Source organism: Ptychodera flava, chromosome 2, assembly GCF_041260155.1.
Source record: "Ptychodera flava strain L36383 chromosome 2, AS_Pfla_20210202, whole genome shotgun sequence".
Taxonomy (NCBI): domain Eukaryota; kingdom Metazoa; phylum Hemichordata; class Enteropneusta; family Ptychoderidae; genus Ptychodera; species Ptychodera flava.
The window spans coordinates 25,906,327-25,925,211 of NC_091929.1; the positions used below are offsets into that span (position 1 = coordinate 25,906,327).

Below are 18,885 nucleotides of genomic sequence, written 5' to 3' on the forward strand. Positions count from 1 at the left end.
AAAGATATAAAATGTTGCCTGTAGGAACCCTAGTGGCCATAAAGCAAGTGTTGTTTCTGTAATAAAACGTTACACATCAATGTAGAATTGGGGCAAGTGTATCAGCAGTGCTTGCAGCCGCTGCCTGTGTGCGAGTCACTACCGTTATGTTCAGGGTCAATCAAGATAAATATGTGAAAGTTTTGGGGTGTTGATTTCTTCTACCGATATATTTTATAAGGTTTTGTGCAATTTCTGTTCATTCTAAGGCCTTGAGCGTAATATACTGTTAGTAGATGTTTGCTATCGGAAATAGGTGATTCGATCTTACAATCTAACTATGTAACGTTGAATGTTTCGTTTTCAGTCAATTGTAAATCTCGTTAGTGCATTATTAGATGCAGACACGGAACCAAGCTGGATCCAGATTCATGAAGTAAGCAACCACACACACGTTTTTACCTTAATATATGGCCGAGCAAATATTTTATCACAATTCTTTACATCAAATTAATTATCAGACCTAAATGCACTTCCATCTTGGTCCCTACGATGACAGAAAGTGTCAAGTTGACGAAAAGGTATGAGTTGAACAAATTCCATTCTTGGCCCGTATGCTTGTTGTGGTCCACAAGGGCACACCATTCTAGATGACCAAAGATGTTTCGTCGTGTGAGTGATGAAGTTCCAAATTTTTAATATGTTAAGGTCATAGGTATTTTCCATTGTAAAGTGGTTTTTAGTTGTACAAGTTTGTACCATAAAACAAAACTGAATCATTGATTCGTCGGTAGGACCAATGTGTACGTGGTGTACCTGAACAAATATACAAGACTTGTTCTGACTTGTGTGATCACAAGCTAACAATGCCGCAACAATAGATCCCGCAATTTTTAATATGTATTTAGTTTTATAGACAGACACGCAATATAAACAACGTCTAGTAAACTAAGGTACGAGTCTCAACTTTATTATGAACAATTATCATTTTACTATGTAAATGTTTTGTAGTGCAGCCCTTATTATTCCAAAGTACAAGATTCAATTTGTTTTCATTCCACTTTCAGACCCGAGGCGTCCATTTAGGCGCAATAGCCTTGTTTGACACGCTGAACAGATTTGGAGAGACTGTGCATCGTTACGTGCGTCAGGCCAACATTGACGTCAAGCTTCCCAGCAAGAATATAGGTAATGAAAACCTTCTAGTTCATTGGCAATACCGTTGTTTTCAGTAAGCTATATCACAGTAATGCGATTTTACCAGGAATACGTTCCCCTATTCATTAACGAGTAAAACTTAACACACAAAATTGAAAGGTTATAAAAATTTCTTGCAATTTTGAGAAATATTAATTGTTTTATTTTGTTTGGATGTTTCTTTGTCGTTTTGTCATGGTTCGGGTGATTTTTCATGTGAAATGTCCTGTTCGTCTTTTTTTCTTTTAGTTATATACTTTTTTTATATTTTATTTCATACGAACCTGTTATTGGGCCATCCTATTAATTCATGAGTAAATAAATGAATAAAATAAATAAATATAAATTTAAGAAATAAAGATATCCACAGCGTCAAAAGTATCTATCTTATGCGCTGTTAAGGATTAAAGGAATAAAGTTAAATAAATATTATGTAGAAAACCATAATTCAATCTGTGTAAGGTAGAAAAATATTTTTATCTGTTTAATACTACCAGGGTTTGAAGCAAAACAAGTGAAGTCAAATGGCGACGATCTGGACTTTCCGAGCAAAGTCAAGTTTGCAAGACACAAGAGATCACAGGAAAGTGTTTGGTACAAAGTTGACGAACGAGGAAGTAAGGTTGTCATACCGAGAGAGAATGTGATAGAAAATTCAGGTAATTTAGAAAGTGTTTTCATATTGTTCATTTACTTCAGCTTAATGGTGAGCCCGATCTGTTTCAAGAAAAATATATTGATCATAGTGCTAGACGATAGAGAGTTACTTGTGATCATGCTCTTCCATCCAGTGTTACAAAATATCCATCCACTGAGATATCTTGAAACCCGGTGAACATCTTGCCTTGAAATATCAAGTATGAAGAAAAATAAACATTTTCTGACAATAATTTTGCATGCAAATGCAGAAATCATACAAACAAGATACAATATTTGAAAATACTCGTCTTCAAAAGCACATTTTAGACGCAGAAGTGCATTTGGTGCACAGGTCGCTAGGCTTGGCCACATCCAAGTTTATTAAAACCAGCAGTGCAATGGTACCAAAGTAGTATCCGGAAAAGTTCATACGGACAGGAAAATATACTTTTCTCTTTTTAATTTCCTACAGATGGTTTAACGGTGATTGTTTTCACTTACAAGAACCCGGCAAACATACTACCGCCTGGCGTTCAAAAAGGGTAGGTTGACTTGTCTCACGTTTAATAAAAACGTATTGAGATAGTTTGTGTGCTTTCTACATGGGCCCATAATCTACTTGTACGGTACGTGTACAGAACATCCTGTTATCTGATAGAAACTGAATTTTAGGATGATTATCACAGACATAATATTTCGCCACAATTGTATTCATAGTAGCAGATAAAAAAAACAAATCGTTAACAGTTACTGACATTTTATTTCTAGAACGGACAGGCAGTGGGTGCGTACAATAACAGCGACGAAAAAGGTTGAAAGAGTTAACAGTCCTGTGATTTCAGTCAGTATCTACAAAAGTGAAGACGGCAAGTATGTAAGAAAACTCCAGGAACCTCTGACCTTTACGTTATACCACAAAGAGGTAAATGTAATTGATATTGCTCGTAATGTTAGTCGACTATTTCTCAATAACACGATTGGAACTAATTTGGGATAATTGGATTTTCATATTTTTCAAATTTCTTAAAAGTATTTGGTGCCGTACATTTGAATGTTGCAATATTGCAAATTACTCATAAAAACAAGTGTGTAATGTAAAAAGAAAAGCAGATGAGATAACATTTGTAGATTAAATCGCCATTACTTTACGATCCAATTATCCCAAATTAGTTCCAATCGTGTTCAATGTTGTTGTGTCTTTGCAAGTTCCCTCTTGTCATGACATGGGCAAATGTCTATATTAATATCTCCAGAACATATGTCACCAATCGATAACGATAATCGATATGCCATCTACTATATATCAATCGTGATTAAAAAAGAAATCCACAACGAATGATATAGGCTTTTCAGTTCTTGACATAACGAAGCGTTATGTTGATTTTAACTCCACTAACACTCTTTTCTTAATGAGCACATCGAGGTCTTTCTGTAAAATGTCATAGAAGAATCGTAGCCGCATAGCCATGCACATTGATATACAAATAATTTCATATATATTATATTCCTTTCGGGGATAAATTTAAGAACGAAAGTCAAAAGTAAAATAACGTTAACAACTCGTGCTCCTATTTGATCAGGTAATATGATATGTGAAATGTGAAGACTGTCGGAGAACAAGATTAAGAGAGACATTATGGTAGAAAATGAGTATGTGGTTCATTTACAATGCATAAACGTTTTATCAAATATGAATGCCATTAGCGGACGGCTCCTCAAAATTTATGCAAATCAGATACTCTTTGACGGAAAGAGTTGTTTACCTTAGTCGGGAACACTGCTCATTAACAACATATGAACCTTTATCACCGTTTTAGATAAAATATTAAGTAAGTCATGCCTGGGTACCATCAAACAACATTTGAAAGCCATTAGTCACGTGATGTCGTTGACAAGATGTCTCGATCGTATAATCCAAAAAATACCCAGAATTTACATTTGCATGACCATAATAGCATTAAAATAAAGTGCGTCGGCTACAGGAACCTACATGATAAATTTCAAAGCAATGGGACAAAACGCTTGTGAAAAAAAAACAAACTATATTTACAAATGTTAATTTCATCATCTGTATCATTTTATTAAAAATAATGTCAGTCACCATAGGTATCATAAAATTGAAAGCTATATGATAAGTAAATAGCGAGAAAAGTGATTTTGTTTTGTATTTGTCTATTGGTTTGATTGCTTCGTTTCTACAAGTGATTGACCTATTAACCCCAAAATTCCATCATTACTTGAGCAGATTTCAATGGGGTTATCCAAAGAGCTTCAAAGCTCATTTAATCAAACCTCAGTGTGACCATTCTTTAGCTTATAAGATAGTTGTCAAGGCAATAAGGCAACATTCTGAACAATTTACACCGGCAACTGTTGTACTTATTTGAATAAGCCTGGACTTGGCCAAGTCTAGCGACATCTACATCAAACAATTACGTTGTCTAAAAAGCGTTCGTGAAGATGACCATTGAAATGTGTTTTCTTGCTTAAATGATATCGGCACTTGCGCGAAACAATTGTGGCCAGTTAAATGCTCAAACATCTTCATATCAAATTTTAATGTAAAAGGATATTTTATAAGATTGGATTTAAGAATATTGCCATTAGTAAACTTCTATTGTCTAGTATATGATAAATAAACATGTATTGGCACATTCATCAAGTTCGCCAAGTAAAATGTGCAGGTCTTTAATTTCAGGCTGGCTACAATGCTAAATGTATTTCGATGATCTACGGAAACCCAACTGCGTGAGTGTTATTTCGTCTTATGCTCTATGTGCCGTTATTTTATGCAGACATTAAAGAGGCACTCCCACTTGGTAACATTTTTAAAACACATTTTTTAATGCCAACGGTCGATATTTGACGTTGCGACTCCGCGCGGATCGCGAGATATCGATAAAAACATGTCATTTCCCGAGCGTATTTTCACATCCCGAAAATTTACGATCGTTTCTGGTTATGACCCGAAATCCCCCGAAAGTGTGTTGTTGTGCTGATTGACGATATTCTAAGGAGTCCAAAAACGTTCGAATGACGCAATTAATTTACCTCCTACTGCGATGACTTTATATATATCATTATCAATGCCTTTACCTCTGGTAATTCTTTTTTAAAACTTCTCCTTAGTTTTTGTCGTTTTCATTATTCTCAATCAGTTGTATTAGATTTTTAAACAATACCACATAGATATCAGTTTTTATGTGTAAAATATTAGTTGCCTCTGAACAGTACATTTTGTCGTCTGCCACACAGTGAGCGTGGTTCGATACATAGCGGCCGCCGCGTTTGGTATGCGCGCATACCACGCGGCGGCCACTATGCATACTATGTATCAACCGCACCTATCTGTTCTAGTCACATATGCGAATTCTGGTGGAATCAGCAAACTTTTTTTCTTTTTTTTTGCCGAGTCAGTAGGACTCGGCTTTCTGCCATGGGACATAAACGCTCACTGACGCGAGTGGTACTGCTGTGGCGTACAGCAGCGTCAGCGTAGACTCGTACTCCATAGCTTAGTTGACAATGGCCCCAGTGCCGAACGTTCTATGTTCGGAAGCTGAATTCAGGTGGGCCACCGGAATTCAAACTTTAACTTTTTTGAGGACATGTTTTTATCGATATTTCGCGATCCGTGCGCAGTCGCCATGTCAAATATCGACCGTTGGCATTAAAAAATTGTGTTTTAAAAATGTTACCAAGTGGGAGTGCCTCTTTAAGATAGAACACAAAATCTTCTCAACTTTTGGATGGAATTTTTAAGTTCAGAAAATTGTAATCTGTAGTAAGGCTTACTTGTCTGTGACCGCATAAAACCTTTTAATGTTTTTAATTACGGTTTAGCAAGAAATTGTACCATATAACATTATAAGGGTATCTAATGATTTGTAAAAGCAACAAAGTTTTTTCTTTATTTGTTTAAACGTAGTATATGGAACTATGAAAATTGTCAGAAAGTGAACCATAATGCAACATCGTATTTCACGGAATGTCAGTGTGATCATGTAGGAAGTGTAGCGATAATAACCACAATGGGGAAAATGCCAACGGTAAGATTTACTCAAAAATATTTATTCAAAAAGTCAATTTGGTGTGCTGGTTTGTTGTTTTTGATAGAAAATATTCTAGTATATTGCTTGGTATGAAATAAATTCCTACAAAAATAAACCACTTTCTCCTTACCTCTTCTTACCTCTAACTTTTTACGTACTTCTTATCTTGTTCTCTCGAAACAGCCGTTTGTGGTGTATGCATTACGCAGAATAATCCTTGTAGCAAACGGCCTAGCAGCATTCCTGACGAGTTTCACATTTGTGATGCTGTGCCTTAGAAGGTAACTTGATTGCTACATTCATTATCCTCTTAAGAAACAAATGACATGTGAAAGCAAATCGTATCTCGGCAGTGCCTTAAATTAGCTGGAAAATAGTTTCGCTTTTACCAGTGTGTCATGCAACCACTTCCTCTGAGGGTATATGAAAGTATGTGTATCTTCCATAAATAGAAGTTTACTTCTTTGAAGTGTAAGTAAAGTTAATTTATATTTCAGGTCTCAACCATTTTATTGACTTAATTATTTGTATATATGCATATGTGCCTACCCTCTCGAGGGTTTATGATTCTCCTACTATGGTTGAGATAGTATTTTATGAGAATTCAGGTGGGTTCTAAGATTGTGACAAAATTTGAGGATTTACAAAAAACACACATTCGTCTAAATTACATAAAATGCGCTCCTAAATTATAAACGAAAAGGTACTTATTTGTACATGAATGTCCACAAAACATGAGGAATTTCCTACCACCCTGCAATTTATTCATATTTCCCGATTATTTGTAGGATTACAACGGATCACTACTTTGTATGTACAAGTCTCACCTTATCATTGACGCTGTATTTTTTCGTGGTGGTCACAGCTTTGAACATGGACAGGGGAACGGTAAATGACATCCCATTTACAAGAACACGTTTTCATGATTATTATGCCAATAGAAAACGTCAATCAAATATGTATGCAATATTTCGCGATCAATCACCTTTTTAATGTATTACTTGACGTTTTACTCTCCTAGAGTGGCCCAGTCACAAAACGAATATTGTAGTCTAAAAAACTTGAATTTCTACAAGATCGACTGTTTACAGCAAAAGAAAGAGTTTTTATTAGCTACTATAGACTATAATCTATAGAAGCTATTGGGATGGGTATCCGTCCGGCGTCCGTCGTCAGTCTGTCTGTATGTATGTATGTATGTATGTATGTATGTATGTATGTCCGTTTTGAGGCGTCCGTCCACTCAAATATCTTGAGAACCGCAGTAGTTACTGATTTGATATTTGTTGTGTAGATTAAAAATATGATTTTGAGAAACTGATTTTTTTAATTTTTTGATATTGTTGAAAATAGGCAAATTAATGCCAAAAAAGGTGTTTTTGGTAAAAAATCTTCTTCTTCATAACCGCTGGTCAGACAGCTTTGTTATTTGGTATACAGGTCCCTAGGGGTAACCCAACTTAGATTTGTTCAAATTGTGATGAAATATGCAAATGTGTATTTTTAAGGAATTTTTTTGTCATTTTGGTCAAAATTGACTTACATTGTATGTTATTCTTGTACTGTATAAACCCTATCGATTCCCCCAGAAAAAAATAATTAATATGATTTTAAATAATTGAATTAATTAGGAAATCATCAAAGCCAAAATAATTTTATTGTAGAATTATCAGAAAGTTCAACTTTTTCTGACAGTTCATAGTGAAATGCTTACCATCTTGGAGGATTAAAACATGTAAAGGCAACTTTCCTGAATCCCAACTTTGACATATTCTGAACCGTCATTTATTGTGCCCTGTATGTTATCTAAAAGAAATTGCTCAAAATAGTCAATAGAGATAGAGATAGAGATAGAGAAAGTTCTAATTTCCATTTATGGTTGACTTGGTAAGGATAAAATAAAATTACGTTTTGAGGAAAAAATAGAGTGGTCTATTAAAAGATTGGTCAAAGTGCTAGGGGTTTTATGGTAAAGCTGGGCTGTAAGATTCCTCATGTGCTATTTATAGCAATTATGCAATCTGTGTAAACAGTGCAATGAAAGTTACAGATTCCTTATAATGCTTTTGATGACCTTGAACTTCTTAAGTTTCAAACATTTGTATCTTCAGTGTGCTTTCTCTGAGTATTTACAGTCTCAACTTATTCAACAGAACTCACTTACAATGTTAATCAAAGATATCTACCTTCTTCATCAATACATGTGTCACAAAAGGTTATTCTCTACATAACACAGCAGAGCTCTGTCAACTGTTGAGTTGCTTGTTCTTTCAAAACTGCTGGTCAGACATTGGTTTACAAGTCCCTAGGATGACCTAAGTGAGATAATTTCATACAGTCAGGAAATACTTAATTTTGTATCCATGTCTATAGTAGCTTCAGGGACATTGGCCCTATGTTTTCTTGAATTTTCTCCGGAAGCAATGCCAATATTTTACTGAAAACTATTTTTGTTTCCTGTTTTAAATTCTTCTGATTGCAGATGAGTTGTCGTGTGACAGCCATGCTCCATCACTACACACTCATTAGTTCCTGTGCCTGGGTTTTCAATTTTTGTCTGCAGCACTTTCTCAAACTACGTTTTGGCCTGCACAAGCGTATCCATGCTAGGTGAGTACTGACTATGCAGTGTACATTAGATAATTTTACTTGTACCCATCCGTTCGTCGTTTAAGAGCAACAACAATAGCGCTAAATATTTTTTTTGTCAACGGGACTATCCTACTATTAAGCAGCAATCACTTGCTTGTACAAATTATTTTATTTTGTCATTTCACCCCTGAGAACTTTTTATTGAGTTTCAACTTATGCTCAATTTTAATAAATGCATTTTAAATTTCATATTTCATTTATTAGTTGCTGATTACCCAACTTAGGAATAAAAAAGGGTCAATGATTGATTTATTGATTATTGGTCGATTGATTGATCGATTGATTGACTGACTGATTCTGATTTGTTGAGAATCTAGATCTATTCTTTGGCGCGACCATTTTCTGGCTGGTACTTGATCAGTAGTCTAACACATTTAAGAGTCTGTATCAACAGAAGTAGGAGAAATAAATGAAATCCGAAACATTTTCTTTGAGTTCATTAGGTTGCTAATCGTTTTATTAGCTGCCACTGTGGATTGTTTGAGGTATCAGTTGCACAAGACCTTAGTAACAGAGACGCAATTACGAAAATAGCTATGAAGGCCAACTTATTCAGTCACGGATATGCACAACGACATACGAAAACAGCCATGGCAGAGGATATCTTTGTGGACTATCCATTGACTAAAAGTACAAAATAAGTCACAGTCCATCAACAATAGCTTAGAATAGTTGAGCACATCTACCATCAATGCCATTGACCCAGTTTGAAGGAAGGAAAACCGCTTTTTATGTATGTTGACTGGAGTTCACTAGTCTTGCATACTCGCAAGAAATAGCACGTCCAAACATGTTTCTGCTTATTCTCAACAGTTTCATGGGAACCCTTGAATCCATCAAACCTTGTTGAATCTTGCTGAAGTACCTAATTCAGTGTATATGGTTGAGCGGAGGAGAGTATGCATCTGCAATATTCGCGTCCTTAATTTTCTATACAACAAGTGTCTTAATGAGATAATGGAACACACATAATTGATCTGCAAAAGTCTGATTGTGCCATATACAACATTTTCATTGACATTCTGTATAAATCGCGAGATTCTAACCAATTAATGTCCAACACTGGTGGCGCTATACACAACCAAGATACTGGACACTCACTTGATTTGGCATTCCTTTGAAAGAGAAGGACAAAAAACTGCCTATGTTGTATTGGATACCTAAACTGCACAAGAACCCTTACAAACAACGTTTTATTGCAGGATCAAGCAATTGCACTACCAAACATCTGTCACAATTATTGACTATAATTTTAACAACCATCAAAAATGGTCTTTTTCGATATTGTGACAAAGTGTATGAAACAAGTGGGTTGAATGAAATATGGATACTAAGCAATTCGAAGGAACTGTTGTTTGATGTAAAAGTCAAGAAAAACAAGTTCAGCTCAATCCGAACATTTGACTTTTCCACATTATACACCACAATTCCCCACGATAAACTTAAAACAAGGTTGTCATCTCTTGTTAAACAAGCTTTCCTGCATAAAAATGGCAGTAGAAGGTACCAATACATTACCATCAAACATAGGACAGGTTATTTCAGTAACAACATGGATGCCAAGCACAAATACACAGATGAAGAAATTATTAACATGCTTAATTTCTTAATCGACAACATATTTGTTAAGTTAGGCGGTATGACATTTCAACAATCTGTCGGCATACCAATGGGTACAAATTGTGCACCCCTTCTTGCAGACTTATTTCTGTATTCATATGAAGCAGAGTTTCTACAGTCTCTCTACAAAGCAGGGTCTAAAAACGTGTAATGCGTTTTAACATCACGCACAGATATATCGATGATCTGATTAGTCTAGACAATCCAGACATATCAAATTACTTACATCATATTTACCCTGATGAGTTGGATATCAAAGAAACAACAGAGGGTAGGAACTCTGCTTCATATCTTGATCTGTTCCTACAAGTTGGTACTAATGGGCTACACACTAAGCTGTATGACAAAAGGGATGATTTCGATTTTGAAATCATAAATTATCCCCACTTGTCAAGTAATATTCCGTCTGCACCTGCTTATGGTGTGTACGTGTCTCAACTTCTCAGGTATTGTAGGGCTTGTGATTCCTACACTGATTTTCAACTGAGACACAGCTCATTGGCATCAAAATTACTGAGACAAGGATACACAACAAAAAGACTCGTTAGGACTTTCAAAAAGTTCTACGGTCGATATGACGACATTGTGGCCAAATATGACACCTCGGTCACACAAATGATTAATGATAGCATTCCCAGCTTTGACTTATTACAGTGATTCATATCCTGTATCATTTCATACCATATTTAGACAATTTTGGGACCAATCCTGACGGGTGTAGCATGCTAGCAGGGTACGCTTACCCATTCCGGAAACCTGGTACCACCACTAATTATCAGTAGTTCAGGATAGTCCTACTTAAATTTGTAAATCAGTATTGTCCCATGGACCTGGTAATATATTACCTTGAATGGAAACGATTATTGGACCAGTTTAATGTCATATTACATGGCTTATACGACCAGAGAGAATAAGAAAAACGATCAACGGTTACACAAGTATCATTTTTCTTCATTTTTTCCCAAGGGTTTTCTATGTTGGTTTTGGATGGATAATCCCACTGATGCTTGTCTTATCCTTCGCACTGAAGTGGCCAAGAAGCTATGACTTAACACAGAGGTGAGCTTTGTTGTTCATGTATTCAACAAGTAGGAGTTATGATATGAACTTTAATATTAGCTATATACTTGTCGCCATTCACTATGAGATGTAAAATTATATGAACTTTCACCATTTGCAAGTTAACATTTTAGGCACAGGTTTCTAATGCATGGTGCCTCTATATAATTACAGAAATTCGTAACAGTTAAAGTGTTAATTTGTTTTACTTATATTATGTTATGTTATGTTATGTTATGTTATCTTATGTTATGTTATGTTATGTTATGTTATGTTATGTTATATCATACTACCATGCGCCATTCTGATTTGACGAGAGCTCATTCAACCGATGCTAAAATACTGTTTTAGCACTGATAGCAGTAGTAAAACTGGCCCCTAAGCAAGCATTTTCGCAACTTGCCAAGTCGGGGCATTTGAACGTACATATCAAAACCATAGACCCTCGAGAAAACAGAAAATAGTCCGCTTTATTTGAAAGACCGAAGTCCGAATTTTGATACTTAGATAAAGTATAGGTCTGTAACTCACCTCTTGGTAAAAATAAATTGGGATCGATAATGAAAAGATATCTCTGAAGCTGCACGTTTGGGTGTGATGTAAAAGGGCAAGAGCGCACCGTGCACTTTGCTGGATTGAGCGGGAGTAGAGACGCGATATATCCTACCACTCTTTAAAATGAGACTAGTATTCGTTCATACACAAACAAAGTGACACTTCCTCACAGCAACGGTATTCCAGATATTCTTTCCCAAAGGTTGGTCTATAACAGACAAGGGTGTTCTAACAATGTAGTCCAATCAGTTCAAAATAACAATGGGGTGACTTCTGGCGACTGCGACGACAGTTGGCATCAAATGCTACGAGTGGTGTCAGAGTCGAGCTCTCGATACATTGGGCAACAGTTGCAGTCATGTGTCTAGATTATTTCAAAACTGCTAGTTTTCTAGTACAATTAACGTCAAAATTATCAATCAAAAATTGCTCATGTAAGTGTAACCTAACTGTACCATTTCGGCTTATGATGAACAACGAAATAGATACTTTGCGAAATCACGAAATCATGAAATGACAACATTTCCTCAACCCCCCTTTTTTCAATAAAATCTAATATTTAAATAATTTCCGTGACCACAGTAGTTGGTTTACTGCGTTTAATGAACGGATTAGGTACGTAATGGAATATTTTGAAGTGACTTCAATCACGGTCGAACTACAAAGTGATTCATGGCGAAATCATGGGCCGCCATGAAAATATCAGTATTAACACGTACCCCCACAGTCACTACAGTACCTGTTTAGTGAGGGGAGTTGTGTAGCTTTACAAATCTCTCTCGAAATAAAGCCATTACAATTTGGAATTAAGGTTTTTAATCTTCAAACACTAGCTGTCGAAACGCAGCTATCTGTTGGCGGGATAGCGTGCGAAGCTTTGCGGTGGCGGGGTTGACCTTTGATTTGCATAGCTCTGCATGGCAGGGCTGGTTTTCGCCCGAGTGCTCATGGGTTGAATGAGAAGAATAATGGCGGCGGATACGAACGCTTCCCTCGCATAGATAGAGAAAAGTAGGCTTTGCGGAAGTTTACAGGCGCGGTTGGGCAAATCGTGTACCTAGGCGAGGTGGGTGTGCTCGAAAACGAAGAATGCCTGTTTTGGATTCAAAATCGGGTGTTTTCGGCGGGAGAAACTGCCCGCCATATTTCTGAGGAGCCACCAGCGGTTTTTTTCTATATCAGTTTGCAAGGCTGTGGTGGGAGGCCGTATAACGCTGGTAACACACTACGACGACGAGGCATACGGTACAGAATGAGACAAATCTATTTTTAGTATGCCAAACAAGTAAGGACTATCGTTCTTATGTAAATCTACGAAAGAATTTGTTACTTTTAATTTTGATTTGAACTCTTGACCCGTTTTGTGTGTCTGCAGTATCTATAGTGTTCGCATTGCATGCGAATAAAATGAAATGTTGATGAACGCAATACGTATTTATCGTAGTGTGTGCGTGTACGTAATCCCAACTAATTAAATGCTCAGTTTCGAGCGCTGAATGTCCGACGTTCAATCTATCAGACTCCGTTTTCTGCATTTTGGGCTTAAAGTAAAGAAAATACCCAAGTAATACAACAAAGACACACATATTGATATAGCAATAACCTCGCCGCAGTCGGGTATCCACTCGATTTTTGTACAATCCTTATCAAAATCTCGTGTATTCCCTCGTGCGGCGGGAGCTACTGCTTAATTATATTACATTATAACCTAAACGAAAGTTTTATTTTCCCTAGTATCTTACATTGTATCCTAAACCCTTACCGGACAGGATCATGCCCTCTGAATCTCACTGACAGGTACAAACCGGAAATATAATATGTGCAACTTGAATGTCGCAAGTATTTTCAGTGCGGTTGGATTTTTGTGGCTCAATAATGGCTGTAAACGATGTAATTCACGACCTAGATACTTAAACTGGTCAACAGGAAAGTTTCGTATAATGGTTTTATCATGATGCACTATCAGCCGGGACCATACTCTCCCGAAGTTCAGCAGCGTAGACATGAAAACACTGCACCGTATGGGTCCAGCCGTGAACAATGATGACAGGTGTCGGCTAAAAAACATACAATTTTCAATGCGTTCGTTTGTGTGTTTTTGGTACATCTGTACTTGTACCTAAGTGCAATGCCCGTGAACTGACTGCAAACAACAAATTTGACCATAATCACAATGACGTTTTGGAGTACTAGTGTCACAAGTCTTTTTCGCTCAACTGTTTTACATGTATATTAACATACCAGCGAAGGTCACGCGTACGCGTAGCTGTAAGTAGTTCGGTTATAGTGAAATATAATTCGTATTTTAACTTGTTAAAATACGGGTTCATATCAGTACCGTCTAATCGAATAGGAGAATGGCGATACAGGCATAGCATGTATGATAACTTGTGTAATCTTATGTTATCTAATGTTATTTATAGTACTTTGTTCTTATTTTCTCTCTGTACAAGGAGGATATCAAGAAGTACTCACATATTATTTGTTATTCACATTGTGTCGAATATTAGTTTAAATCCATGTTTTTGTGTTTCAGCTGTCGCGTACCTTACGAAATCGGACTTTTTGTGTGTAACGTTGCTCCTGCCGCAATCATTACATTGGTATGACTTTTTTTGAAAATTTTATTACATTGGAGAATATATTCTACAGTATCTCAATAAAAGACAATACAAGATGGCTAAGATCATGTTTGTTTAATAGAAAGGATGCCATGAACGATTTGCAGTCTCGACGCTGTTAGCAATTTACATTTTCTTGTTTCTTTGAAAATACTTGTACATTAGATTTTTATTCTCAAAGCTGTCTCTTCCGTCACCTCCGTCAGGGCGTTATTTACATTCTTGTCAATGTATGTCCATATTTATCAATCTTGTTCTGTAAACAGCTCTGCTGGATCTTGACAATGTATATCTACTGCAAGTTCGACTATCTGGTGTTCACCTATGGTTCTGGGCCGTGGTACATTTTATGGTGCGTAACAAATGCCTTACACTATAGCTATTCTTATTTATGATTTACTTTGCGGCAAGTGGAGAAAAATCGACGAACAAAAACTAATGTATTTTAAGGGCAAATTGTACAACTAAAACTGGCAGGTTGTGTTACTCACAGGTTACCAAGTCATGCAATTATTTTACAGGGATGAATTCTTTCGAATTGTCCTCCTTCTTCCAAGCTTTTCTGTGGCTTTGGTATCGGGTTTACAGGATATCTCAGGAAATCTGTTCTTTGGCTACACCTTCGCTGTTGCCAGCTTTTTTGTGGTAAGTATATCTTAAATTTGATTTATTTATGAGTGGACCAGAGTTTACTCTGATAATGTATATGTCAATGACTTCTGATAATATAATGTAATACAATACAATATAAAACAATACAATGCAATACAATACAATACAATACAATACAATACAATACAATACAATACAATACAATACAATATAATACATACAATACAATACAACAAAATGCCAGGTATACAATGCAAGGTTACAATACAATACAATACAATACAATGCAATACAATACAATACAATACAATACAATACAATACAATACAATACAATACGGTCAATACAATACAATACAATACAATACAATACAATACAATACAATACAATACAATACAATACAATGCAATACAATACAATACAATACAATACAATACAATACAATGCAATGCAATGCAATACAATACAATACAATACAATACAATACAATATAATACAATACAATACAATACAATACAATACAATGCAATGCAATACAATACAATACAATACAATACAATACAATACAATGCAATGCAATGCAATGCAATACAATACAATACAATACAATACAATACAATACAATACAATACAATACAATACAATACAATATAATACAATACAATACAATACAACAAAATGCCAGGTATACAATGCAAGGTTACAATACAATACAATACAATACAATACAATACAATACAATCTGCCAAAGGGAACAATGCTACGCAATCTGCCAAATGATAAGAAACTGCTATTTTTGGACATATTTGCAGCGTTCGTATTTCAATTGAAAAGCATCAGTGACATGAGGTTTTGAAGGCAGAATGAAATGTCTGGAAATATGTCAAACACCGTCGATCATTTAATTTCTTTTGTGTCAGTTTTTATTAATGATTAATTCAATACATTTATCTACAAGAGCCTCATGTCGTAAACCGAACAAAATAAAACATGGAAATTTCGACTGAACCATAAAAACAGTGCTCGTTGATTCACCGGAGTGTAATTTGCTTGTCCGAAAACTAGTTATAGCTGTGCAGAACTTCACCATAGATCGAATTCCACAATCATAATGTTCGAAAGTTTGATAAGCATAAACTCCCAAAGGACAACTAACAGAAAATCAACAATAAAAAAAGATGTTCATGCGGAGAGATGAAGGCATAACGAGATTAATAATCTGAATTGCCTATGTTAAACTAAAAAAAAACTCACCATTTTCTCCACACCTCAAACTGTTTCAACCGTGAACTCTGGTCCACTCATTCTAAATTCATATATTCTTATGAAACATACAGCAATTTTGATGTTCCAAAAGTAATGCTATTGAAACTTTGCAAAGTGTGCTACAGAAATTTAAGGATCTGACGAAATTTATGCAGTATTTGAAACTCATTCATCTATATTTGAAATGCAGTTCTTTTGTCTTCCCTGTCTATTATTTTCATAGGGTTCAGTATGCTACCTTGGATATTTTGCGACCAACAAAGTCGTGAGTATTCTTCTGATATGTATATTGGCTGCCGTATTAACCTCAATATTTTGAAAGAGTTGATATGATAAACATATTTTGTAGATGACTTTAGCCGTTAGCCTGTGCTCTCATGATCATATTTCATTTTGGCTACGGACAGTATGGTTGTATTTTCGTGACAATGCATATCGCGAGGTATGTCCATGGCATTAGTCGTGCACGGTATGGAGGCTGTACCCGTTATTAGACATCTGTTGGTTGAACAACACTGAAGTGGGGTACTGACCACAAATACAATTAAAACCAAATGAAACTTCATACAAAAAGTGATTTAATAAATGCTCAGGCTAATGGACAGGATGTAAGGTAGTATTATTTATCTTTGAAATCGTTTTTCGCATCATCAGGTTTTGAGGTCAATTCGTGCCCGCTTCTATGGGACTGATAATGACGATCCTGATGAAATATCGTTCAGTTCATACAGTAGTGACGAAGACGATGGCTGCGTTGTAAGCTTTACAGTGACAAGAGAGCGTCAGAAAAGTGAGACTGCCATCCCTGGTCAATCAATTCCCCCTTCCATAGAACTGCACGACATATCAATGCCGGGTAGCTCTGGTCACGTGGTCCGTGACATGGAAGATGAATTGGGCGAGAACGTCGATGCGAGCGATATACGCTCTTGAAAAATCGAGCAGAGTAATTTTGACTACAATGTACAAGTTGAAATGTTTGCTGATATTACTAGAAATACATCGAATAATTAGCAGAGTAGAACTGTTTATTCTACATTGGTGGTATTAAAATACTTTGTAAAATTAAGGTACAATGCGCCTTGAGGACAAATTAGGACTCAAATATTTTCAAAACTTTTCTGATATGTCCCTCGTATGAGCTCATTTGAAACATCGGTCAGTTTAAGGTAATCTGCTTTTCTCGTAAAGAAATTTTCTCGGTTACCCCCAATTTTTCATATTTGATTCTCGAACGAGTGCTTGAATGTTTCCGTAAAGAAAGTTTGAGCAAACCTTATATTGGTCTTTCACTTCTCGGGCTCATATTACATGGGGCTATATTTTGTCGCACTTTTTTACTAATAAGCAGACTCTAATGGTATATTAACGAGATCGATATATTGTAATGTTCATTACGACAAAATGCAACCTGTTAAACGTAAGTTTGTATCAAAATCTATGAAAAAATCTGATATCTACAAATAGACGGATTATATTAATAGATCAAGTTAAAGAACTATCGTTGTGTTTCATCATGTCAATAGCACATAGATTCTTGACTTTTCCAATACCATTTCACAACACGGAGAGAGCCGCCATTTTGTTTGTTCACATCGCGCAACATCGCTGTCATACCGTGCGCTCACTACCTCTTCGGAAGTAGACCGCGCCGTACGAATGTTTCCTAGAGCTTGTTTAAAATATACAAGAACTTTAACAGAAGAACCGTGAGAAAAAATTACAGGGTTCTACATGTTATTTAGCAACCCTGAATATCCTTGTTCGACAAAGCCCTGCAACATCGCGTAACATGCGGAGAGCTGCAGCCTTTTTGTTGGTTTACCTTATTTTCCATAAAGTTGCAAATGTAGTTTGGGAACAATCCAAAACCGATGAAGTTTCTCGTGCATATATCGACGATTACCGTGAAATATCGAGGCTGATATTTAACGGTAAACGTCACTAGAATGACAAGATATGGGCATGGTTATATGATAATGCCAGCTACTAGTGACATGCTGTTGTTAAAAAAACAGAGTTGAAAGACGTACGGATGTAATGTGGTAACACATCAACAAATCTCGATTACTTAGCTTGATATAGTAAAAAATATTTTTCTGATAGCATATTATAGCAAAAATAAGTGTATAAGTACCTTAAAAATCTTAGATTTGGAGTCAAAAATGTAAAGTTACCTTTGTAGTACAGCATAAATGTGAATATCAGAATGGATTATCTTTAAGAATGTACAGTTTTGCGTGTTTGCCGTATACGTTTTAAACAATTCTAGATCTGTTTAAAGATTCTTGATGTAATGAAGAACCAAATAAAAAGGTGAAATATGTAAATAAACTAAGCCTTTTCATTTTCAACTACTATTTCCTGAGTCTCCTCAAGTTTTGCTAGCTTTCGCCCTGTTTACGATACAACCTGCCGGTTATTCCGCCTGGCAAATGTTCTGTGTAGTTTAGCACGGACAAACCTATTCTTCCTGCCGGCATTGATCAGATAATCTTACATAAGACCGGAGTTGACCAACCACTGAAAAGGAAAGTAGACAGGAAGACAAGATCACATTGTTGAACCCACCGTTCAGTAAGAAAGGTTTTCCTGTACCTAGTCGACAAGCCTTTCCCGAAGTATTCAAAACT

General features: G+C 36.0%; 1 protein-coding gene across 1 annotated transcript in view; it reads left to right on the forward strand.

The window, feature by feature from the left end:
* The window catches only part of LOC139117740 (adhesion G protein-coupled receptor L2-like), a 53,402-nt gene extending 34,823 nt beyond the window's left edge, over positions 1-18,579 (forward strand). Inside the window, exons 12-27 of the mRNA XM_070680989.1 lie at positions 347-415; positions 1,047-1,167; positions 1,674-1,835; positions 2,288-2,357; positions 2,584-2,737; positions 4,514-4,563; positions 5,744-5,864; positions 6,051-6,148; positions 6,656-6,755; positions 8,350-8,477; positions 11,106-11,198; positions 14,290-14,356; positions 14,641-14,726; positions 14,896-15,019; positions 16,476-16,517; positions 16,907-18,579. Of these exons, the coding sequence (XP_070537090.1) occupies positions 347-415; positions 1,047-1,167; positions 1,674-1,835; positions 2,288-2,357; positions 2,584-2,737; positions 4,514-4,563; positions 5,744-5,864; positions 6,051-6,148; positions 6,656-6,755; positions 8,350-8,477; positions 11,106-11,198; positions 14,290-14,356; positions 14,641-14,726; positions 14,896-15,019; positions 16,476-16,517; positions 16,907-17,185 (1,764 nt within the window). The 3' untranslated portion in view covers positions 17,186-18,579. The remainder of the gene's footprint in view (positions 1-346; positions 416-1,046; positions 1,168-1,673; positions 1,836-2,287; positions 2,358-2,583; positions 2,738-4,513; positions 4,564-5,743; positions 5,865-6,050; positions 6,149-6,655; positions 6,756-8,349; positions 8,478-11,105; positions 11,199-14,289; positions 14,357-14,640; positions 14,727-14,895; positions 15,020-16,475; positions 16,518-16,906) is intronic.
* The last annotated feature ends 306 nt before the right edge of the window (positions 18,580-18,885 follow it).